This window comes from Manis pentadactyla, chromosome 2 (genome assembly GCF_030020395.1).
Source record: "Manis pentadactyla isolate mManPen7 chromosome 2, mManPen7.hap1, whole genome shotgun sequence".
NCBI classification, from domain to species: Eukaryota; Metazoa; Chordata; class Mammalia; order Pholidota; family Manidae; genus Manis; species Manis pentadactyla.
This window is the reverse complement of record NC_080020.1, coordinates 217693767-217719681: the sequence shown is the minus strand read 5'-3', so window position 1 is coordinate 217719681 and position 25915 is coordinate 217693767. Positions and strand designations below refer to the sequence as shown.

General features: G+C 45.1%; 2 protein-coding genes across 7 annotated transcripts in view; both read left to right on the top strand.

Moving 5' to 3' along the window:
- Positions 1-8008, top strand: part of UBXN2A (UBX domain protein 2A) — a 52072-nt gene extending 44064 nt beyond the window's left edge. For 5 of the 6 annotated variants that reach the window (XM_057497416.1, XM_036881763.2, XM_057497418.1 and 2 more), the window contains one exon: positions 4287-7033. In XM_057497416.1, coding sequence (XP_057353399.1) covers positions 4287-4476 — 190 coding nt within the window. In that variant the 3' untranslated portion in view covers positions 4477-7033. The other variant, XM_057497420.1, reaches the window with a different exon arrangement.
- Positions 8009-11006: 2998 nt separating this feature from the next.
- MFSD2B (MFSD2 lysolipid transporter B, sphingolipid) lies at positions 11007-24719 on the top strand. Its single transcript, XM_057497557.1, has 14 exons — positions 11007-11452; positions 13660-13780; positions 14867-14991; positions 15544-15667; positions 15933-16011; positions 16092-16222; positions 17127-17217; positions 17329-17450; positions 17865-17948; positions 18231-18311; positions 18539-18648; positions 18960-19103; positions 19529-19705; positions 20800-24719. Exons 1-14 carry the CDS (start codon positions 11007-11009, stop codon positions 20822-20824), a joined length of 1860 nt encoding a protein of 619 aa, XP_057353540.1. The 3' UTR covers positions 20825-24719.
- Positions 24720-25915: the final 1196 nt, after the last annotated feature.

Sequence of the window (25915 nt, the reverse complement as noted above, 5' to 3'; positions counted from 1 at the left end):
AATTTTAAAAGAATTATTTTTAATGTGCCTATTTTTCTGTTAACTGTAGAAAAAATGAAAATAAAGGAAAGTATTGAAAAATATTGAAGTCACCATCACCCAGAGATAATCACTAGTATCACTGTTGAAAATTTTTTTTTTTTTTTTCATTTTAATGGAAAGCAGGAACATGCTGTATATAGGTTTCCCTCTTTATTTATAAAAGATTTAAAATTTGGAGGTAAGTTTTATACAAGCAAAAATATACATGTGTGTAGTTAAAATAAGAATTATAAAAACCCGTTCAAAACATACCACTATGCCTTCTGCATCTCTCCCTGATCATATATCTTTCTTTTGTGCAAAATAAACTATCTAAATATGTGTTAATCATTTTCTACTTTATTCAGTTTTACCAAGCATATGTGTATCCCTAAAAAAGATACTGAGTTTTGCTGGTTTTCAAATAATTAGTTTAAATTTAAGTTAATCATGTGCATACAAAGAAGTTCCAAGAATAGTATAAAGAACTTTATTTTCTAACCATTCAGGAGTAAGTTGCAAATCAAGTGACCCATCACCCAAAATACTTCAGTGTATGTTTCCTACAAACAAGGACATTATGCCACATAACCAGAATTCAGCCAGAGGCCATTGAGAATCACACATTGCATTTAGTTGCCATGTCTTAGTTTGAAATAATAGTTCCTCAGTCTTTGCTTGATTTTCATAACCTTAACATTTTCCTTTAGTTATAGGTCAATATTTTTATTTGTTCATTTCTTGTGATTATATTTAGGTCACTAATTTTGGCAGGAATATTGCTGAAGTAATGCTTTGTATCTCACTGCATTTTGCCAAGTGGCATCGTGTACATTTTGTCCCATTATGATGGTGTTAAATTGCTTCACTTGATTAAAGTGGTATCTGCCAAGCTCCTTCACTGTAAAGTTATTTTTCTCTTTGTAATTAACACATATTTTGTGGGGAAGAAGTTTGAAGTTGAATGATTATTGTGTTCTTCCTAACACTTCAAATTTTTTCATTTATTTATATCTATTATCGACTCGTAGTTTCCTGTTTTATTCAATAGATCATAATCTCTTACCAGCATTATTTATTTAATACTCAAATTGTTCCAGATACAGTCAGTAGGACCTCCTTTAAACTCCTGACATATTCCTATTGTTTGTGCATTTCAGTTTTTTCTGGAGCAAAATTTTTTTTCCAGATTCATTCTGTACCTTTTCTAAGAAGCTGTAGTTCTTTCTAGTGGACAGTGATATTGAGAAGCCAGAACCTGGAGTGCTAGGTATCTTATTGCTTCTTTGGATACCACCACTCCAGGCCCTCTAAGTGGATAGAGTTACAGGTGTATATGAGCGTACATACATGTACATACATGTACATAATACATATATGCACATACATTTACATTTGTATGTCTATATCTTTGCACATTGAAAACCATGAGTTCACATACATAACTCCAGTTTCAATCTACCACCATAGGATTTAGTCTAGTCTTTCCCTTTGCATATTTATTACTAACTACTCCCACTGTGAAAAGCCTGGCTCCAATTATTCTTAATGTATTTATTTATTGGTCAGTTCTCCTACATATAACCAGTCTCCTTTTTCCACTAATACCTCCTCCCAAGCATGGGACACTCCTCACCATGCTGGGCTCTAACTCTCCTTTGTTGAGTTCCTATGTAGATCCCTTTGTCTTCTACTGCGTCTCTGGCCCATCATTCCAGGCCACTTCAACACCCCGTGCCAATGACCTCCTCACCCTCTTGGGCTCTGACACTGCGCCCCGTTGTTCCCCCATACTTGGATGTTCTGTTCACCCCTTTCTGGTTCTGACTGAGTACAGTCTGCCACTCTTCTGTGTAAGAATGCTCTTTTTATTCTGTTTGAAGTAGCCTGCTTTGATACCTCTCCTCCTCCCACTCAGTTTGGTTATATACCTCGCTCCCCTTGGCCTCTGCCACTCTGCACTGGACAGCTTTCTGTGTGGACACACTCCCAGCCCTGTCTGTGCTTGTAGCCACCACCCTGCCTTGCCTCCGGCTGCATGGACATCCTTGTCATGCTCTGATACGACGCAGGTGGGCAGCTTTCCTGTGCAAATGCCTCCTTCACCCTATTGGCCTCTGAATCCCTGTTCTTGGCCACCACAACTCCCTCTCATTTCTGGCCTGGATGCTCCCATGTTCTGCCCTACTGATGGTTTTAGACTGAATTGTTCAGTACGGAAAGGAAAAGGCAGTTTTTCTTTTTTGTTTTGAGACTCATACATGTTGATGTGTGTAGCTGAAGCTCATTCATTTTCATTACTGTACTATAAACAAATACATGAAAATGATTATCCATTCTTTTCTTTTTGGTAATGGTCCAAGTTTATATTTGTTTATATCAGTGTTTGTATCAATCAGTATTGCTGAGTAAACAAATAGTCACAAAAATCTCATGGCACAGAATAAGTATTTCTCATGTGTCAGCTGGTATGGCTTTGCTGATCTCAGCTGAGTTCATTCATACATCTATAGGCCATCTAGGGGGATTCTGATTTAAGCTGCAAGTCTGTGAGTCTAGGTCTACCTTCTTGAATCAGCACAACTACCTGGACATGTTGACGTAGCAGGAGGTCTGGTTCCACTAAGGAAGTATTTACTTATATCACTAACATCCCGTTGGCCAGAGCAAGTCACATATCTGTCCTGTTTATCCCACTATTTGTGGAAAAGACCGCTCTTTCCCAACCTAGTTGCTATGGCATCTTTTTGTAAATCAAATGATCTTTTCTGGACTCTCCATTCTGTTTGATTGGCCTAATTATCTTTCCTTTTGCCAACTCCACACTCTTTTATTTATTGTGACTTTATAATAAATTAAGTTACTGCTTCCCCCCACCACACCCCCCCCATTATTTTATCAGCTACATAGACAGTTGTACTTAAATCTCCAGCTATGATTGTGGGTTTGTCTGTTTCTCCTTCCTTTCTTTCAACATTTATTTTACATATGTTTAAGCTGTATAATTAGGTCCATACAGAGATAAAACTGGGGGGGGTTTAATTCTGAAAATACTTTTTTAGCATTAAGAAATGTCCCTTTTAATCCCTGGTAATTTTGTGTTGAAATTTACTTTGCCTGATAATAATACAGTCACAACAGCCTCCTTAGGATTAGTGCTTACATAGTACATCTTTCTCCATCCTTTTAGTTTCAGCTTATCTGTATATTTATCTGTGTCTATACCTAAAGGTGTTTCTTGTAAATAGTTATTTGAGTATAGTTTTTATATCTAGGCTAACAATTTTTTTGTTTCCTGTTTTGTGTTTTTGTTTTTATCTACCACCTACTGGGTGTTTTCTATGTGTTTGGCTCTCTTCAAGTCATTTCACTTCTATTACTTCTAAATGTCCAAACCACCCTAGACAGCTAGAATCAGAGAACTGATTATCATGAGAATAGAGGTCTAATGGTGCCTTAGAATGTTCTTCTGTGACCCAAATTCCTTTCAAATGAAAGGAGGCCATTTGTTTTTTTTAAATCAAGCCTTTTGGGAGTAATAAAATAATAAAATAATCTCAACTTCTTTGTCTAGAAAACTATGTCAGATATTTTCAATAAAGGTAGTCACCTAGATTCCCCCCACACATACCCCATGACTGAAGCATTTAAAACACTTGGGCTGGCAGTATTTATTAAGTGATGATCTGTCAGGCTTTGTTTTTATTTTGCTTTGTATTTATTTATTTTGTGTGTGTGCTTGGTATTTTTTTAATTAAAGTACAGTTGAAACACAAATATATTTGTCACAAATATACAACACAGTGATTCAATAGCTACACACATTAAATCTTTACCCCAACTAGTGCGGTTACTGTCAACATAGGAAGATGTTACAGAACCATTGACTATATTCTCCATGATGTACTTCCATCCCCATCACCAACTTATATGGTGATTGAGATTTTGTGCCTCTTTATCCACTCCCCCATGGTAACCACCATTCACTTCTTAAATGTCTATGATTCTGCTGCTGTTTTGTTCATTTTGTTTTCTTCTGTTCTGTTTTTGATCTTGAGAATCATGGTGGCAGCTACACCTAAGATATTTAATAGTAATTCTTTACCATCATCAGGGGTTGTCCTTGGAAAGATAGCCCAAATGATCAGTTCTGTCATACTCTGACTATTCTATCTATTAATCATAGCCATATGTCTTCACAAGTTACTACCTTACATTACCTAATTCGGGTTTCCATATAATTAGCAGTTTATGCTATTTTACAGGATAAGCCACATCAAAGACTTCATCGAAAAATACCAAGGATCTCAAAGAAGTCCTCCCTTTTCCCTGGCAACAGCTCTTCCTTTTCTCAGATTGCTAGATGAAACACTCACATTGGAAGAAGCAGATTTACAGAACGCTGTGATCATTCAGAGACTCCAAAGAAATGCTGGACCTTTTAGAGAATTTTGATAAACATTGATTTCTGATGCACTAAGTAGAGAGCTTGCAGAGAAATAAATGCTGGATGTAAGTGGAAATGCGAACCCAAATGGGAGAAAAGAAAAGTCAGGTTCATTGGAGTTTTTGTTGGAGTACTAATTTAACTCTCTACTGGTGCGAAGATTCTTAGATAAGTACAAGTTAAGAAAGTATGACTGGAAAGTATATTAAAAGCACTCTTTCCAAAAAGCTACTCATAAAGAAAAACATACGTAATTTCAAATACCAGTTATTCAACATAAGACATGTTTAATATAGCTATGTCATTTATAATCTTAATATGGTATAAATTAGCAAATGTGTTCACAGCATCATTCCCAGACAGCAATGATTTATTTAAATGTTAGCTATCTAGGATTTTTAGATAGCAGTACACACACAAAATATATATACAACAGGTTATAAACATCAGTATAATTATTTTTATACTTGAGATACAATCGAATGGCTGGAAGGGACTGCTTTCACCTTAGGCACTTAGTTATGCCTAAACTTCAAAATGTTCTCAACTTTCACAAGTTAGGCACATATGCCTAAACTTCAAAATGTTCTCAATTTGCCTTCTCTAATGGCAAGATATACTCAATTATTAATTTGGCAACAGTATCTGAGATGTATTTTTAAGAATAAAATGAAGGATAAAATTGTTTAGCTTAGTATAATGTCAATATTGATCTGCCTACTCACATTTCTATATTTTTGAAAAAGTGTAATTTTTAAAAAATTATTTTCTCTCTGGAAACCCTACTTCATTCCCTATCTTACTTTCTTTTGCAAATTAGGGATTTGTTCTTCTTTGACATTTGGAGTGAGCCACTCATGTGCCACCACTCAGATTCTTATGCTTGTGTTGTCACATTGATAATTAATATTTTTAAATGTGTCATGTAAAGTATGGTTTTCTATTCAATGCATCAGAGTCAACCTATGCATGTATTAAAGGATTATTTACATTCTGATGTACCCAAGGAAAACATGCTTTTTTTTAATTCATTTTATTATCATTAATCTACAATTACATGAAGAACATTATGGTTACTAGACTCCCCCCTTCACCAAGTCCCCCCCCAACAAACCCCATTACAGTCACTGTCCATCAGCAACACATGCTTTTTATCTTAGACTTTTAACTAAAACCTGTTAGACTTCAGTATTTCACTATCAGATTAAATCCCCTTTGCCTAAAAATAAGCTTTTTTTTTTAAGTAATCATATTTAAAGTAAAATACACATTGATTGTGCCAAAGAATTAAGTAGCCTTGCCTATCAGCAGTAATGTTCATAGGCACTAGATGTCTTTTGGAAAGAGCAGTTCTCAATCTTTTTGGTCTCAAGATCTTTTATGTGGTTTGTATATATTATGTTAAAAGTTATAAATATTTATTCATTTAATAAACACTTGATAATATAAACATTTTTATGAAAAATGTCTATTTTCTAAAACAAAAAGATTGTGAGAAAAGTGGAAAATTGTGTTCCATTTTTTTGCAAATGTCTTTACTGTCAGAATTAAAGAAGACAGATGGAGTCTTGTATCTGCCTGTACATTCAGTCTGTCGTGGTATCACACATGTAGCCTCTGGTAAATGCTACTGTATGCTCATGAGGAAATGAAAACAAAAAAGCAAATCACATCTTAGTATGATTATGAAAATAGTCTTGACTTTGTAAACCCCTTAAAAGAGCCATTCTCATAAAGTAGTGATTTGCAGTGATTTTCAAGCCCTAGTGTGAGAATTACTTGGGAGATTTTCAGAATGACTGTTCTGGCACATTTTAATTCAGTGTATCTGGGGTGGATCCCAGATCTCTGCATTTTTTATCTCAACTGATTCCTACGTATATAACCAGTCTTAATTAAGTAAATCGTGCAATAAGCTTCCACCCTAAGAAACTGAAAGTTGCATGCTTCACTGTGGACAGTGGAAGGCTGTACACTGAAATGGACCCTTAATTTTTATCCTTGTATAAGAGTTTGTTCTTAAGCTGCACCCCTTTAACTCTGAATTATTTATGACAAAAACCAGTATTATACCTTTAAGCACAGCTGAAGGCTGGTACCCTTAAATGAGGTTTTTATTAAAGGCTCAGGAATAACAAAAGGAAATACATCAATAGATGATCTAACTTATAAAAATCTTCTTTTGAGGTCTAGTTTAAGAATATTTTACGTGGTAGAAGGCCATCTTTTAATTAGAAAAAGCAGGAAGACAGGAGAGCCTTATCCTTTTGTCATTTCTTCTAAAAAATGAACAGATATATATTAGAAAATATTTATTGTCAGTAATGTTTACAGCTATGATAGTCTAGTGAAACAAAATAGCATTCTTAAAAAATGGGATGGTAAAATCAACTTCTCTTTCAGATAATACAGTAACAACTGGTTGTTTCAAGAATCTAAGAAAATGTTTCTTAAAATATAGGCCTATCATGAAGCATTTTACAATTTTAATTTGCATATAGTCAATATGTGATTCTCCATATATTTCTATAAAGGGGACTCTCATTAGAAATGTTTTACTTTTACCTACAGAAACATCTCCTTTGTGGATTTTGTAGTTTACATTATGTTACCAGAAGACATACTGGAGGTTTTCTCATGTGTTCATTTAGAAAACGCGCAGTAAGAGGTTCGTATAGAGAAGGACCTGTCATCAGCAATAACTTCATTTTTGTAGCTGTGAAAATTTTCATTAATGTGAATAATCTCAGAGGTTTTCTAATGGGAATCATCCAATAAAGCTTTTTACCTGAAAATATAACAATTGTAAAGTGAAATACTTAAAATATGTTGACTTTAGAAAACATGGTTTTGGCAAGGGAAGACAAACTTGAAAATAAGCTTCTTCGGTGGAATACAGTTTAACCTATGTAGTTGTTTTTATAACTCATCAATCAGTTGAAAGTCATTGTTAAGGCTGACAAACAGAAAGACAATTTTAATTTTACAGATTCTAATTTAATGGTTAAATTACTATGCATTATCCAGGTAATAAAAGTGATCTTACTTCTTTTATGCACTTCTCTCATTCAGAGTAATTTTCATTATATTTCATTGTGTTGAAATATGGTATGTATGCATCTATTTCAGTGCCTTAAAGTATTTTGAGAGCTTTTACTAATGGTTAACTGTTGTCTTAAGGATGAAATACTATTCATTGAAAGGATCTGTGAAAGAATTTATACTTGTTTGTTATAAAATATAGGATGCATTTGTCTTTTATTTGGCCAAGTCATTCAGTTTGAGAACCAACAAACATTAGGTGCCTTCTGTTTGCCAGGTACTGTTACCAATGTTACTATCATTTAATATAAAGAAGTATTAAAATACGATATTTTAATACTAACTCAATGGTTGTGATTGTGTTTTGACAATCCTTTGTGTCCTGAATTGAATTAACTTAAAGACTGGTAGGGTTTGCTCTCTGTTCTTTCAAAGTACAAACCATTTAATTAAAAAATTGCTCATTATATATATATTGAATAAAACTGGCTTATTTGGGAGACTAGTATTTGGCTCTTTGTCATTTGCTTTTATTTTTTTTGCACAGATAATTCATATTGCAGAAAAATTTTTTAATGCAGATAGGCTAAAATGATGTATTAGTTACCTGTTATCCCACCATTGAGACATAACCACTAATACCATTTTGGTGTTCATTCTTTCAGATAATGCTAAGTATCAGTCTTTAAAAGTTGGGCTTCCTGATTATTATAATCCTGTTATCAAAATATAACAGTCTTTAAGTAAATGTTGCATTAGGATCACACTGTCACTTTTCAGGAGGATAATTGTTTGGAACAAATGCCTTTGAATTTATATGCAAAAAAAGATGGAATTTTTTTCCCTCCACTTCCTGTCAAAATTAAAATTATCAAAGTACAAATATTAGGAATGAAGTATTTCCAAACATGCAAAAATGCATATGAAGTGATGTGTTTAATAGTAAATTATCCAAAGAAACTTCAGCTTGAGTTTATATTTAGTTTCCAAGGAATTAAATATTTAGCACATGCATTTATCTAATTACCCTTTCACTGTTGATAGGGCTACATTCAAAGAAACAAGGTTAAACTCATTTGGTAGGTTAAACAATCGAGGCATGTTTCACAATTTATAAAAATGTTGAATCATTTATATTGTACCCCTGAAACTAAGAAAATGTTATGTGTCAATGACAATAATCTTTAAAAATAAGGTACAGAAAATGTGATGACTTGCCTTAGACTAGGTAGTGTATAATTTAGTATATTTAGTTGTGATAGAAAATCCAAAATAATAGTCACTTACTAATAAAATTTTATTTCTCCTGCAAAAGTTTGGAGGGTATCAGTTCAGGGCTGGTAGTCCAACATAATGAAATAAGACTCCCATATTGTTAATATGCCACTCTGCATGCATGAACTCGAGGTCTCTAAGTAGCTGTAGTAGCACCTGTCATGTTAGCATTTCATCCAGTAGGAAGCAGCATACCTCTTTCCCTTTTTCAAAACAGCTTTATTGAGATGTAATTGACAACTTGCAACTCACCCATTTAAAGAGCACAATTCAGGTTTTAGTATATTCACAGGATTGTGCAACCATCAGCATAATCTAATTTTATAACATTTTCATCCCCTTTAAAAGAAACCCCATACCTATTAGGCATTTCTCCACCCTCAGTTCTAAGTAATAACAAATCTACATTCTGTTTTATTTCATACATTCTGGACATTTCATATAAATGGAATCGTACAACAGGTGGTCTTTTGTGCCTGGTGTCTTCACTTAATTGTTTTTCAAGGTTCATCAATGTTCTTTTTGTCAAAAGTTCGTTGTATGAATATGACTACCAGGTTTTTATCAGTCAGCATTTGGGTTGTTTCCAGTTTTTAGCTAGTATAAACGTTGCTTCAAACACTTGTCTTCAGGTTTTTGTTTGAATATGGTTTCATTTCTTTAGGGTATATATTTAGGGGTGGAATTGCTGGGTCATATGCTGATTCCATGTTTAAGTTTTGAGGAACTGCCAAAGTCTTCCAAAGTGCCTGCACCATTTTACTTGCCCTCCAGAACATCTTCCCAGCGCTGGTTATTGTCTGCTTAACTATAGCCATTCTGATGGAATAGTTATCGTGTGGTTTGTAATGGCACGAGTATCTTTTCACGTGCTTATTGCCCATTTGTCTGTCTTTGGAGAAACAGCTATTGAAATCTTTTGCCCATTTTTCAGTCGGGTTATTTGTCCTTTTAGTATTGTTAAGTTTGTAAGTATTCTCTGTATATTCCAATACGAGCCCTAATGGTTTGCAAAGATTTATCCTATTCTGTGAGCCCTTCACTTTTGGGATGATTTACAGCAAAGTTTTCATTTAGATACAGTCCAACTTATGCTTGTGGTGCCCTAAGAAACAATTGTCTAACCCAAGATAATGAAGATCTAGTCCTGATTTCTTTGAAGACTTTTATAGTTTCAGCCATTCGACTTGGGTCTATGATGTATTTTCAGTTAATTTTTGTATACGATGTGACCCTTCCCTTTTAAGGACCTTTCTGGGAAATTGGCATACACCACTCTGCTGTCATTCACCAGCCAGAACTTAACAAGGCCACTCTCAACATCTGGAAGCCATGGAAAGTGTGTTCTGGGCATTCAACATCAAATTTATTAGTTTGTAAGCCTATTCAGCCACAATCTTAGTCTAAAGAAATCAATTCTATTGCTTCGTTTTTCAAATAAACTTTTGCCAAATTTTACCCAGGAGGGTTTAGGGCGACCGCCGCTGGCTCTCCCTCAGGGAACTGCCACAAGAAAACGCGCCCCGGGGGCTTACGAGCCCTTCCCCCGCAGCGAATTTAGTCCCTTGGCATTTTCCCTTCGTGGCTTCCCGCTTTCCCGCGCGGGGCCCGAACCCGGGCGCCCCGGCCAGCCCGCCCCGCGCCGCGCCCCCTCGGCCCAGAGCCGCCTCCCCGCGGGCAGCCGGGCGCCGGCAGGGCGATAACGCCGCAGGGCCCCGGCCGCCGTCGGACTGCTGGGCGCCATGGGGGAGCCTCCCGGAGGGACAGCGGCCCCTGCGGCTGAGGCGCCGCCGCGCCAGCCCGAAGCGCCTACCTCGGAGCCCGGCTCGGTGAGCGCAAAGCGGGGGGCCGCAGGAGGGCCACGGCGTGCGGGAGGGGCGCGGGCCGCCCGGAGCGGCCCCGGGGGGCTTGGCTGCGTCTGGCCGCGGCCCTTTGACCAGCCAGGGCGGCCCTGCGGGGGCGGCGCCCCAGCCTTCAGGCTTTTGAACGGTTTGGCCGTTGAGAGCCAGAGGCTGGGGCTCTTCGGGAGCCCCGAAGAGAAGAGGACGGGGAACAGCCCTGCACGTGCTGGGCTCCTTCAGCCGCGCAGGCCAGGGCCGGCCGCGGGGCCCCGGGTCCCAGCCTAGGGCGCCCATCCACCGCACTCCAGGTCTCCCCCGGGGCCCGCTCCCCGGCAGGAAGGGCTTTCCGTTGGGCGTGAGGAGGCTGCCTCCCTTTCCCAATGTTCACGCACGTGGTGTGGGCTTCACCACCATCGCAAACCCTGGTGCCACCCAGGCACCGCGCTCCCTTCCGGAGACCTGCAGGAGATGACCTCCCTGGAACCTCCCTGGTACCCAGGTTCCGGAGTGAGGGCAGCTGGGGACCCAGGGCGTCCTCGGTCCCTCCGCATCCTCTGCGTGGATGGGGCTGGGGTGCATGCCGGCGAGGGAGGCTGTGTTGGAAGTTAGGACCTCTGAGCTCTATGCTGAAGGCAAAAACTATCCATCGCTTCTCCGTGCCCAACGCAGGTCTGTGGCTTCCCTGCACCACCACCTCGGCCCCTATGTTGTCCCAGTGCGTCCTTTCAGGCACCTCAGAGCCAAGGGTCGCGGCCCCCAAGAAAGAAAGTGAGATGAGGAGGTCCTCTGGGGACTCTCATTTGCCAGAGAAATTTAGAAATTCGGGGTGAGAATAATGACAAGTGGGAAATCATTGCCAATGAAGTCCCAGCATTTAATTCTCAAAACTGAGATGTATTTTTACCCTGTTTTACATTAGAGGAAACTGAAGCTCAGCCACTTAAGTGCCTTGCCCTGAGTCACACTGCTAGAAAGGGCTGACACAGAATTTGAACCCAAGTTTGTCTAACTCTAAAACTTGTACTTGGTCATCTGTGAAAGGCTTATGATTTAAGTAGGTAAAACTGTCATCCTCCAGATTCCAAGGTGGTCACCATATACCTGGTTTCAGCTGGAATTTCTGTTCTTGTCTTTCAAGTGCCTTCTATGTGCCAGAAACTTGTCAGGCATGTCCTAATATTGTGGGTGGGTAGGGGGACTATTTTGTTTGATTCTGCATGTTGTTAAAGTTTTCTGGAAGTTGAAATAATGTTCACAAAAATGTCAGAAAAGGAGAGCACACATCCTGCCTCATGTGTTGTTTTCTTCTGTGGGTAGGAAGAGTGTGCAAAGGATGTGATAAACCCTTATCTAGGAAGACCTTCCTTTCAAAAGAACCCATTTGGGTGTCCTGCAAGATATCAAAATGGGTGAAGCCACAACCCTTTCCACTACCCCTTTCCACTCCCCAAAGGATGAAAAAGGATTCCTTAGCACTTGAATAGCCCTTTACACATCTTCATGGTACTTATTCCTTCAACAAATAATATATGTAGTATCTACCATAGCTCAAGCATCATTCTAGGTTTTGGGTATATCATGGTGAATAAAAGTTAAAAGTTATAGTTCATGCTCTCAGAGTTTATATCTGGTGGGAAGAGGCAGGGAATAAATAACAATACATCAGGTAGTAAGCACAATTAAGAGAGTGACTTGGGTGGTCTGCGAAGTGCTCTCTAAGAAGCTGGTATTTAGGTACCTGAATGGTAAGGAGTCAACCCTGCAGAGACCTGGAGGAAGAGCCTTCCAGACAGAAAGAACAGAAAATGCAAAGGACCTGAGGCAGCAATAGGCCGGGTCATTTTGAGGAATAGCAAAGAGGCTCCCATGATTAAGGAGAGCTATCTGAATTGAGGTGGGAAAGGAGTGGACATTGACTGGATGAGCTCCTATAGGCTATATGGGAATGCCTTGGAGTTTTATTCAAACTAATGGTAAGCTTTTGGAGGATTTTAGAGACAAGACACAGTGTGACTTATGCTATGAAAAGATTACTTTGGCTGCTGGATGGAGAGTGGATAGTAGGGAACAAGAGCAGAAGCGGGGAAGCCACTTAGGAGGCTTTCACTGATAGATGAACAGGGGAATTGGGAAAGAGGAATCAAGGATGAGTCTAGGTTTGTGGGCTGGGCTGCTGAGTGGACACTGGGGCCCTTTAACGCAGTGAGGGATGAGAGGGTTAGGAGTTGATATAGACAGTGAGATGGAAATCAGGAGCTGTGTTTTGACCATGCTAAGCTGAGATGCCTGTTAGGCAACCATGTGAAGCTGGAGTAGGCAGTTGAATATTGGAGTCTGGAGTTTGCTGGATACTTAAGACTTGTGAGATATATATACATACATACACACATGCATACATACACATACACATTCAGGGTCATAAACATGACTTCATTTCAGTGGTGGGCTGGTTAACAGTGTCTCTGGGAAAGAAGAAGAAGAAAAAAAAGGTTTTGTCTTTAGTGCTTGCTGATTTCTGTCATGTAAATACTCTCACCAAGGCTGATTCCAGGCCTCCAGCCGTTCAACAACCGCTTGCAAAGGTCCTGAACGGTGAACTATCAGCCCCTAGTGCCACTACCTCATTTGTTCATCAAAACATCCCTTGAAGTTGGCAGGAATATTCCATTTGACAGATGGGGCTTAGAGAAAGTGATTTATTCAAGGGCACACAGGGAGTTGGTGGCAAAGTTGGGGGCCGCCTGAGCCCCACTTTACTCCAGCTTGTGGATTCAAAATAAAGCAATGCAGCAAGAAGCTCTCAGGGGGAACTATAAGGAAGAATATCCCCCTTGAAATGTGTAGAGGTCATGGTTTAGGATTTTTTTGTTTGATTCACTTCCTTTTAAGATGATGGAGACAGTTTAGGACTGAGGAGTTGCTGGGAAAGCCTTCAAGACCTAGAGACATCAGGATGCTACTAGAAGTCGGGGTGTGGAGAGCTTTGGTGCATCTGGGGCTGAGGGCTTAGCTCCTGTGTCTCCCCCAGGACAGCAGACCGGGTCGCCTCTCATTCTGTACGAAGCTGTGCTATGGCATTGGCGGCGTCCCCAACCAGGTGGCCTCCAGCGCCACAGCCTTTTACCTGCAACTCTTCCTGCTTGATGTGGCACAGGTGAGTGTGGGCAGCAGCCCAGAGCCCCCTGTTCCCATCTTCTTTCCTTGGTGTCTGGTGTTTCTACCACAGCCTCCCCCACCTGGCACTTCTGACCCAAGCCTGCGACTGAGAGAACTTTCCCAAGGAAGTTTACTGCAAGCTGTTTGCAGTGGGAAAATGGGAAACAGCGTCAATGCCCAACAATATAGAAGCAATTGGATAAGAAGTCGTGCTATAGTCACATGGACTACTGTTATTCCATAGAAAAATTATTCAAAAGAATGAGTTCACTCAGAGGGATCTTCATGATGCAGACAAGTGAGAAAAGTTAGTTTTAGTGCACAAAATGATCCTATTTTAGCAAAACAAAGACATGCCCCATATATGTGGGTGCATGGGACTATGTATGTATTTAACACATACATGATTAAAATATGAGTAGAGAGAAAATAAATTACAGGAGGATATATACCAGGCTGTTAATGTTGGCTAATGGAGGGAATGCTAGAGGACAGAGGGTAAGCAAAACAAATTTTTATAGGGTTTTCATGATTTTTTTTAATGACACTGATATGATCCCCTTTATATAAAATTATAAATTACAAACGCACATAAAGAAATGTATAAAGGATGATTATCAAAATGCTGCTGGCAGTTGTTTCAGGATGGTGGCATTTCAGATAAGCTTTGCTCAGTATTTTTCTGTACAGTTTGAATGTTTTAATCATGAGTATATCATTTATGTAATCAGTAAAATATTTTCATTGTGAAACAAAGTCTACCTCTGGCTGTCAGCCTTGCTGCCCCCTTCTGCCCTGAGCCAGCCCAGATGAGGGTCCCTCAAGTCTTCCCCACAAGTGACTGGGCATGAGCGGTGATGGGACTGTGACAGGGTACAATGTTCACTCCCTCCCGTCCCTTTCTTCACTAGTACAGATGTGTCCTTAGATCCTTCTGGATTCCTGTCCTGGGAAAGAGACTGAATAGTACTTTACACTGTGGCGCTGGTCCCAGCCGGGTTCCCAAATCTTCCTGGTGGATGAGCGGGTGCCACACCCTCTCTGACCGCCAGGCCCTGGCTGTCCCCTCCTCTGTCTCCTTCAGATCCCTGCTGCCCAGGTGTCATTCGTCCTGTTTGGAGGGAAAGTGTCTGGGGCAGCTGCCGACCCTGTCGCTGGGTTCCTCATCAACCGAAGCAGGAGGGCAAGGTCAGGACGACTCATGCCCTGGTGAGCAGCCCCATGGTCTTGGCCCCACTCCTGGCCTGAGGTCACCGTGCTTGTCGCAGTGCTGCTCCTTAGTCAAAACCCCTGTGGATGGTTAGAGGACAAGACTGGACAGCAGGTTACAGGGTGGAACTGGGTCAGACTGAGTCATGCAGGAGTTTAAAGACATTCCTGGGACTCCCACCCACTGGGTAATACAGGGCTGGAGCGAGCCTCCAAGACACCCAGGCCCCGTCTGGGGGTCTAGGAGTGGCCAGGGTGGGCTGGATGCCTTGGAAGACCTCACAGAGGAGATGAGACTTGCTTGTGCTCCAGGGGCCTGGATACAGGGCCTGGCACCACCAAGCACCCTGGTACACTGGCCGGGGCCTGAGTGAATGGCCCCCGTCCAGGCTCCCTCCACCTCTCATAAGCTACCTCTCCCCCCATGGCTCCCACCCTGACAGCCCCAGCCCAGGGGGCTTATGCCCAGAAGGGCCAGGTTGCTCAGGCCTGCCATTTGTCACCCCCATGTCCTGGTGCTGCTGGCACTCTGCCTTAGCTGTGTTTCCATAGGGTGCTGGGCTGCACGCCCTTCATCGCCTTGGCCTACTTCTTCCTGTGGTTCCTACCGCCCTTCACCAGCCTGCGGGGCCTCTGGTACGCGACTTTCTACTGCCTGTTCCAGGGCCTGGCCACGGTAAGCAAGCGGCCCGCCTTCTAGGGCCTGCACTCCCAGAACCCAATTGCTGGCCGCTCTGAAGCGTGTGTGGCAGCTGTAGGTGACCGTGAGGGACCCACTGCCTGCACCTGCTCGCCAGTGCCTGGAAATGACCGGTAGCTCCTCTGGCAGCTGGGGCTCCAGGAGCGGCGCCCCTCCTGCCCCTCAGCCCGGGACCCGGGCCTGTGGGAACCCCAGCCTCGGGAAGTCCAGGCGGCCATCCTCAGCTCCGCCGGCGCCCCAGTTCTTCCAGGTGCCTTACGCAGCGCTCACCATGCTCCTGACCGCCAGCCCGCGGGAGCGGGACTCGGCCACCGCCTACCGTGAGTGCGGCGGGTGGGGCTGCGGCGCGGCCCTGCGACCCCGGCGGGCCGCGAGGTCACCGGGAGCCCCTTCTTCCCAGGGATGACCATGGAGATGGCGGGGACGCTGGTGGGAGCCGCGGTCCACGGGCTCATTGTGTCCGGCGCCCACGGGGCCCACAGGTGCGAGGACGCCGCGCTGCCTGGGCCGGTCGCCGTGTCCCCCGACGCGGTGAGCGCTCACGGCCCCGGCGGGGCCCCTCTGCCCGGGCGCCCCTTTCCTCCGGCGCCGCGCCTCCCCGGCTCCCCTCGCGCCGTTTGCGGCTCAGCTCTGCGCACTGCGCCCCTCGTTCAGTCCCTGCTCCTCCCACTGAACTGGACGCCCCGCCCTCCAGACACCCCTGCTTCTCTGCCCGGCGCCTTCTGAACGCAGATCGGCAGGCCGCGTGGCGCGGGGAGGGAGCAGCCAGCCGCAGGGCGCGCGGGCCTCGTAGGGCTCCTGGCGAGGCCCCGCCTGGGGACCCGTCCCACTCCAGCCCCGGGATGAAAAGGGAAGGGAGACCCCGGGACCGCACCCCGTCCATTCCTCTCAAAGCAGGACCCTCTTCGGCCAGTATGGGACACGCATCTATTTTATCCATCAAGTTCATGTTTTTCCCTCTTTCCCTAAGCAAATGATACCACTACCTCCGAACCCTACGAGTCGCCTTTTATTCCTCCCTTTCCCTCAACCCTCTGCTCCAGCCTTTTACCAAATTCTGTCCATGTTTTAGGCCCCTTATTATGGATGGACAGGGGCTACTTATTCATCACTGTAAACCTCAGGATCTAGCATGCAGAAGTCTGCAGCAGTGAATGTCTGCTTTAAAAAGGAGACAGAGAGAGGAAGGACTCAGCCCCTGGGGGCATGGCTGCCCTCCTGTCCATGCAGGAGGCACAGGGCCAGCAGGAGGTCCCCTCTGGGTCCTTGATCTCCCTCTCCTGGTTGGGTAATTGGAGGAGAGGCAGCCAGCATCCTCGGGCCTGGCCTGAGGGTCCCTCCGCTCCCACTGGGAGACATTCCTGTCCCACCCCTGGTGTCTGCTCCTCCATGGGTCGCAGACATCATCCCACCTCAGGTCTGTCCTGTCCCACAGACTCGCCTCTACTCCATTGCAGCCGCTGTGGTTGCTGTGACTTACCCCGCGTGTAGCTGTTTGCTCCGCCTGGGGGTGAAGGAGCGACCAGGTACGGGGTGCAGTCAGTGTGGGAAGCAGAAGCTGGGGACAGGGCTCCTTTTGGGCATGGATGTTGCTTTTGAACTCTGCTAAGTCGAAGTGTCACCTTCCTGTTTTGTAGACCCGTCCACCCCAGTCTCAGGCCAGGGCCTGAGCTTCCTGGCTGGGCTGAACCTCACTGCCCGGCACCCACCCTACCTAAAGTTGGTGATCTCCTTCCTTTTCATCTCAGCAGCCATTCAGGTACCTCTGGCAGCCGATCGCCACTGCGTTGGCTCTAGGCATGCGGACCCTGTGTAGGTTCAGGTTCAATCTCGAGGCCCCACCAACCAGAGTTTCGCTTTCATAGGGAGAAGCCATGACCAACACACAGCCAGCCCGGAGAGGCCGGGAGGAGAGGGACCTGGATAGAGCTCGTGGGCCTGGGGAGGGTCCACCGGATCTCAGCTGTGCCAGGGGGAGGGTGGACTGGGAACGGTGTTTATAGCTGTGACAGGGAGAAGCACCCTCTGTGGGGGAGGCGGGTGGCTGCATGATGGTGAGAACAACCAGAGCTGAAGGGCCCAAAGTGGAGGCCAGCCTGGCACCCCAGGCTGTGCCGTTAACTCCCTAGTTCCTGCCGTTCCCTGTGCACACCCACTTCTGTCGGCCTCCTAGGTGGAGCAGAGCTACCTGGTCCTGTTCTGTACACATGCCTCCCGACTACACGATCATGTCCAGAGCCTGGTGCTTACCATCCTGGTAAGGGGGCCTGGGGCGGCAGAGGCAAGGTCACTCAGGGGCCTGAGCCGGGAACAGGTGTGGTTCTTGACCTGACATGTGTGCCCAGAGTTCTGGTGACCACCATTCTGAACTCTGCTTTGGTCTTAGTTACCTGCTTTCCAGTAGACCAATGGGGCCTGGTCCTAAAGTTCATAGCCCCTGGTTCCAACCAAGGGCCAAGGTTGAGGTTAAGCATCCCACTTAAAAGCCAGAGCTTTGGGAGCCTGGAGCCCAGGCTGTGATGACTCTGTCTGCTCACAGGTCTCTGCTGTGCTGAGCACTCCGCTGTGGGAGTGGGTCCTGCATCGATTTGGGAAGAGGACATCGGCTTTTGGGATCTTTGTGAGTGAGGCAGGAACAAGGTCTGGGGTGGCTGTGGGCAGAGGGTGGGGGGGCAGGAGGTGCCCTTGGAGCTTGAGCCTCCTGGGGCTGGCTGGGCTGGATCTGTATTTGCTTGTATATTCGGGGCTCAGCATGCATGGGGGGGCATGAGTGGGTTTGGGAAGGAAAGAGCAAGTTAGGGCTGCGGGTGCAGGAGGAGGGGTCAGCTCGTGTGTCTGCCTCCCCAGGTGATGGTGCCTTTCGTGATCCTGTTGGCTGTTGTGCCCACGGCACCTGTGGCATATGTTGTGGCCTTTGTATCTGGCATGAGCATTGCTGTGTCCTTGCTGCTGCCCTGGTAGGTGCGGTGAGGGGCAGGGGGTGTGGGGGCTTCACGTCCCTCCTAATGGGCATACCGTCTTTCACATCAATTTGTTGTCCTATGTACCCCATGCCCAGCCTGTGCCTCCATCCTGAGCCCTCCTAAAAGAACAAGTGGCAGGGATGGTGGGCAGCCGTGTGGGGGGAATACAGGCACACATACTTCCTGGCCCTGGGCAGCACAGACCCAGGGAAGACTCTGACTTGGTCTCTGTCCCCAGAGAGCTCAGGGGGCTGGGGGCTGTCAGGGAATAAAAGGGATAATTCTGCAGCTCCCCCCTACACCAGGTCCATGCTTCCAGATGTGGTAGATGAGTTCCAGCTGCATCACCAGCACGGCCCAGGCCTGGAGACCATCTTCTACTCCTCCTATGTCTTCTTCACCAAGCTTTCAGGAGCAGGAGCCCTGGGCATCTCCACTCTCAGTCTGGAGTGAGTCCCAGAGCCGGGCTGTAGTCCTCCTATGTCTTCTTGACATGAAAGACTAGAGGGTGGGAAGAAGAGGCAGAGTCCCCCACCCCCAGCCCCCATGGCCAGCCAGGGACCACCCTGAGTCTGAGGCCTGAGCTCTGCTCTAGACAGAGCACAGGGGAATGACCTGTGCACATGACTGACGGGGCCTTTCTTGGGGGCCGTGCCCCTTCTAAGCCCCAGCTCCCCACATTCTCAGTTCTCTTTGCACTCCTGCCTGCCCAGCCCATTCCCTTAACACCCCCTTCCACCATGGTTAGGCTGATTTGGCCAGATAATGAACCCAAGTTTCCGGATAGTGTCGGGGTGGGATGTCTGAGACCCCTCTGTCAGAAAACTGGGCGTGGTAGGATCTCAGCTGGATGCATGGGATGGTGTTTCTCTAGGTTTGCAGGGTATGAGGCAGGAGCCTGCAAGCAAGCCGAGCAGGTGGTAGTGACCCTCAAGGTCCTCATCGGTGCTGTGCCCACCTGCATGATCCTCACTGGTCTGTGCATCCTCATGGTCAGCCCCACCCCGAAGGTGCCAAGTCAGGACACCTCCCGCCAGCTGAGCCTTCGGAGGTGGGCACCCCGTGCGCAGGGGTGGGATTGGCTAGCCAGTCCACAGGTCTCCCTGAGGGATTTACACCGCTGGCCAGTGCTGCCTTTGCAGACTCTTTCCTTGGCTTCAGTGATGCCCTCTCTTCCTGGATTTTCTTCTACTACTCTGGTCAGCCCTGCTGGTCTTCCTTGCTTACCTGTGGATGGCGGTGTGGGGGGGGCTCCCTCCTTGACCCTTGTTCCTTTTGCTCTCCATAACCTCAGGCACCTTGTCTACTTACTTGACCTCAAGCACCTCCTATGTCCAGTGATGCTTAAAGTTGCCCCTTCCTGCTGAACTTCCTTCAAGTTCCAGATCCACAGGTCCAGCTTTCATTTGGACATCTCCTGATGTCCCACAAGCATGGCAGTCAGTCTCAATGAGCCCCAAAGGGAACTCATCTCCTTCCCCCATTAGGCTCCTCCTCCTGTGTCCCCATCCCGGTGGTGCCTTCTCCAGCCTGGGAGCTGAAATGTGGGAGTCGTCTTCCACTCTTGCCCATACAGGCTGCCCTGAGCAGCTCCTTGAACTTGGTCCTTCCCCCTTCCAGAGCATCAGTCTTACTGTATGGGGACAGTCTGCTCACTGTCTGGCGTTCTGAGTATACTGTAGGGACCTTGAGGACTGGGGCTGCATCTCATTCATTTTTGTGTCCCAAGAGCCAAGTAGAGTCTGAGACCAAGCAGGTGCTGCAGTGTCAACACATGTGGCCCAGCAAGCACGCATCCATGTTTTTGCAGATGCTCACATACTAGAAATCCAAGCACATGTACATACAAAGGGCTACACGGGATAAGCAGGAAGTGGCGTTATCAGTCCCTCACTGCTCAGGGTGGATGGCCTTAGACTCCAGCTGAGTGACACGGAGACCATGGGTTACACTCAGAATGACATGCGAATGGGAAATTGCTTGATGGGACTTGGAGAAACAGGGTTGTAGCTTTATTCACAGGGGTTGTGAAGGGCAGGAGTTGTTAAGAAGACAAGGAAGAAACACTGAAACTTCCATAGGGTTCTAAGTCAGAACAGAGACCCCCTCCACCTCCACCTTCTCTTTGGCTTTCCCTTTCTGCAGGAGGACCAGCTACAGCATGGCTTGACATTTGGAACTTGTGGGAGCTGGACCCACAGGAGCCAGCATCTTCTGGGCTCGAAGTCCTTCTTTTCCTCTGCCCTTCAGCACCCCTGCTTCACTGTATACACATGGTTTGTCTTTTCCCCTGGGATGTGGAGTCTTCAGTGACATTTCCTGAAGGGACTGGCCTGGGCTCTAGAACCCCCACCTGTCATGTCTTGCCTGTTGACCACAGACCTTCTCAGATAGGCCTGTGTCCCTGGCTACCCAGCTACTGGGAAACTTTTGACCTGGAAAGCATCCCAATACCAACTATTCCTGAAAAAAGGAAGCCCCTACCAGCCTGGCCTGGAGACTCCCTGTGCGAATACCTAGCCCAACGAACTGCTCATCTGACAGGACAGACACAGACCTCCTGTTCCTCCTGGTGCCCCAGCGGGCATCTGCAACAGAGGCTGACAAAAGTGGGCTGGGTGGGGACAGATGGACATGCTGGAGATGTCCAGTTAGGAGAGACAGACCCGAGAGAGAGTGACTGGGGCCAGCATCAGAATGACAAGACTGAGCAGGGCATGAGAGGCGTCTCTCAAGCATTCCCCTTGTTCAGATAAACTAATGACACTGTTTCTGGAACTGGACACAGACTGGACACTAAAAATCAATCGTTTTTATGAACAGAAGTTATTTTTATGCAAATATTTTTCTGAAACTTTATCTTCTAAAGCACAGGAATCAGTTTTCTAGAACTTATGTCTTTGGGGAAGAAAGATCCTGAGGTTTAATTTTTCAAAAGCAAATTAAAGGATTTTTCTTCTATTGTGTAAAATGTGACTGTGGCCAGCCTCTCATTCTACCTCCTGGGAACCCCCGACCTTGAGAAGGGAGGGGGAAGGTGCCTGGTGTCACTGAACCAGGCTATGTACCCCCAGCCACATACCCGATTCTGCATTTCTTCAGAACAGAAATGCCATGTAGGAGGTGGGTTCCTTCTATTTTGGAAGGGGCACAAAATGGAAACTCTATAGTGGACCAGGGCAGTAGGCCATGTGGCTCATGTAGGTTGGGGGCTGCAGAGGTGCTGGGGAACCCTTCAGAGTCCTAATGCCACAGAACCTTCTCCTAGAGAAGCCTGGTCACCTAAAGGGGGAACCAGGAGGTACACACTTGTCCCCTGCATTTCTCCCCAGACTCAGTTCTGTCCGCTCCATGGGGTCAGGTCTCTTGAGCCCACTGCCTAAGGCTATGCCCCCTTCTACTTCTTTATACCTCTGGCTGCCTCTTAAGTGGGAGACTCACACTAAGGCTGCGAGGGCTCAGATATACAATTAGATAGGACATGATCTTCACAGCTTAAAGCATCTTGTGTCCTCTACAAACACTGTAGTGGGAGAAGGAATCTGGCCTCAGAGTGAGTGTGCCCAGTGTGACCTGGTCTAATGCCTGAATTCTCTGGCCCTTGTGACACTGACATGGGTGACTGAGCCTTCAGATCACTGGGCACCAGAGAAAAGGCTGGATTCAGCTTCTCTCCATTGCTCATCTGATTCAGGAAGGGGCTGGTGGGAGCTCTGCTCACCCCCTGCTGTGCACAGGTATACACACACAAGCAATCTCAACGCTAGAAAATCACCGCTGTGTGGAGACAGAAGGCAGGGCAGACTTGCTACCATGTTATCACATTATGCTGCGCTTTGGAAACCTGGGGAGTGCAGGTAGGATTCTGTTACCTGTATTCCACAGGAGCACACTCTTCAGGAGCAGAGCTACACTGCACATAGACAGCTGTGGGGGGCCACCCATGGGGGTCAGGGGTTGGATCTGAGGAGGCTGGTGAGGGCTGCCCAAAAGGTATTACTCCATTTCTTCCTCATAGCAGCCCCGTGAAGTTAGTGCTGTTATTCTAATTTTCGGATGAGAAACAGGCTTAGAGAGATTAATCAACTTGCTGAAGGTCATTTGGTTTGGTGGAAGTGTCCTGAACCCAAGTTGGCCTGAATCCAAGGCTTGTAAAGACAAACAGGGCTTCAGACACTGGCTGGAGGGGTGGCCACTGCTCAGACTTCAGTATCACCAGGACCACTCCCCCTCTGACACCAAATGCCAGCATGCCTGTTTCTGCCTACATGCCCCGACTCCACCAGAATTCCCATTATTCCTTTGTTCACATTTGCCCATGGAGCCTCCCCACATGTCCATGTCCTCCTTCTGAAACCCACCCTCACTCAGAGCCTGTCACGTTTCACAGGGAGAGGATCTCTCCTTGCAACCAAGGCCAACCCCTTCGCTGGCAGAGTAGGCATCTCCCTGTCCCTCTCCACTTCTTTTCATCTTCACTTAAGTTCAGAAGATCATGACCCTGACTTGCTCAAGACCCTCTCAGTCCTACCGTGATCCCATCAACTCAGTCGTTATGATGGCCTCAAGGCCTTACGAGGTCAGATGGCTGCTAAAACGTCACTTCCTCAGAGGCCCGTTCTGCTTCCTTGTTCATCCACAACCACCTCCCTCCACCCCCAGCACTCAGCTCTACCTGCCTTGCTTGTTGCCCAGTGACACCTACCTCCACGGACAATTACGTACTTAGCAATAGCCAACTTCTTTTTTGCTTGACTTCCCCACTGAAATGTAAACTTCCTGGAGGTGGGGATTTTAACTTTTACCACTCTGTCCTCTGTGCCCAGAAATAAATGTTCAACATGAATACGTCTGCTGAGTGAACAAGTGAATGTTCATATCACCCTCATTCTAAACAGCCTTGTCCTGTTCCTTTAAGCTCTCCTCTCCAAATAATCTGCTTTACTCTTCCCCTCCCACCCCCTGCCCACAGTTGTCTCTTTGACCTCACCAGCCTCTGCCTCCCCACTGAGAGGACAGCATGGCCTGGCAGGGTGAACTCCAGCATCAGAGAAAGGGAGATAGCAGTTCGTTTGCTGCTTTCACCTTCCACATGTGCGATCAACTTAACAAATCTGAGCCTCTGCTTCTACTTGGAAAGAACGTGTACACTATTACCTACCCTCAGGATGGCTATGAGGATTAGGTGAGAAAATACCAGACCAAGGAAACCCTCGACTGGTAGCCTTTAATGCTGACCACTCCTCTCCAAAACTATCCTCCTTGACTTGTATGTGACCACCCTCCCAGAAAATCATGGCCACATGGAGACAGCACCTGGTAAGTCGCCTTCTCCATCGTCTCTGACCATTCCTTTTCTGTCTTTTCCTTTGATGGTCCATGGGCATCTCTGGTTTCCCAGAACAGGGTGAGCTCATTCAATATCACACCTATACACCACAATTTCTATCCCTGAGCCCTCTGCTGACCTTTGCTCTCCAGAGCTGAAGATCAAATGCCCATCTGTGTTCTGCAGACAGTTAGAACATCATATGTCTGAAGGGGAACTCATCTCCTTCTCCCCTAACTTGTTCTCCTCCATTTTCAGTAAATTATGTCAGCATCTATCCAGTCACCAAAACCAAAAACTTAAGAGTCTTCTTAGATTCTGTTCTCCGTTTACTCGACCACCTCCATCCCACATACACTGGGTGTGGACTAAACAATGGAAAGAAATGGTTGCAGCTATGGGTTATTATCAAATTGCTGAAGTTATTTGAAATTGGGCAGAAAGTTGTTAACACTAGATATTGATGGGCATGGCTCTAGTGCACATGGTGAACTGACTCAGCTGCTTGCTAGATGTTTGAGAGGTATATGTGCACCTGTGTATTTGTGTTTCCTATGGGATTCAGTTCAGCTGAGTAGTTTTCTGCATCACCCAGTGTTTCTTAAGGACAAAACTGGTACATAAGCAACAGAAAGTCATGTCACACTCTAGCTATTTCTTAATATAGCAATTGTGATGGAACAAATTTGTATTTTCAAAACAGGTATTTTAACAGAGTATGATTGTGTGTGTGTGTGGGTGTAAATAACAGAAATCTTAAATGGTCCCTTAAATCTTAAAGGAATGAAATAAATATTTTCAAACATTCCCACAAGGAAAATACCAGATCCAAACGACAGAGTCCAAGTTCTATTAAACTTTCGATCGAGGATCATTCCTATCTTATGAAAACTTTTCCAGGGAGTAGAAAAAGGGCATACTCTGCAACTCATTATATTGGTCCAGAATAATCTGAATACCAAAAGAAGACAAGCAAAGTAAAAAAGAAAGGAAACTTCCAGGCTAATCTTACTCAAGAACATAGAAGAATCTAAAACAAAATAGTAAATAAAGTCCTGCAATGCCTAAAAAAAATAAATACATCATGAACATAATGGGTTTATTCCCATTATGCAAATACATTTGTTTAACAACAGAAAAATCAAGCAAAACCTACCATGTTAACAGATTAAAGGAAGGAAAAAATTATGATCTCAAGAAATACTGAAAGAATCATTTGATAAAAACCTAACACCCATTCATGATACAAAGTACTTAGCAAACCAAGAAAAAAAGGAAAATTTAAAAACCTGATAAAGGATATCTACTAAAAACCTATAGCAAACAGCATTAATGGTCAAATAGTCCCTTTAAAAACAGGAATAAAGCAAGGATACCCAATATCACTGCTTCTATTCAACACTTTTCAGAGGATCTAGCCAGTGCAGTAAGGTAATAGTATAAGAATTAGAGAAGAAACAGAATTGTCATCATTTGTAAATGATATGATTGCCTACATAGAAAACTGAAAAGAATTTACAGATAAACTATTAGGATTAATAAGAGATATAGCAAGGTAGCTGGACATAAAGTTAACAAAATTTATGACAAAAAAATGAATTGCATTTTATATGCAATAGTTATAAAACATAAATTTTAAAAGATAGAACAGTAGCAATAAAAAATATAAAGTACCTAAGAATAAACAAACAAAATGTGGAAAGACTTCTGCTTCTGGCCATGATGTAGTAGTAAAGACCAGATCTAGCCTTTCAGCTGAAATAATAAAAAAACTGGGCAGAATATATTAAACAGTTTTCAAGACACTGAGCATCAGGCAACAAAGGAGTAATCTCCAAAAGATGGGAAACAAACAACTGACCCAGCTTACTGCCTTGAGATTTTCCAGATGACAGTGAAGAAACCATGTGGAGCCCGAGGACTCCCTGAGTT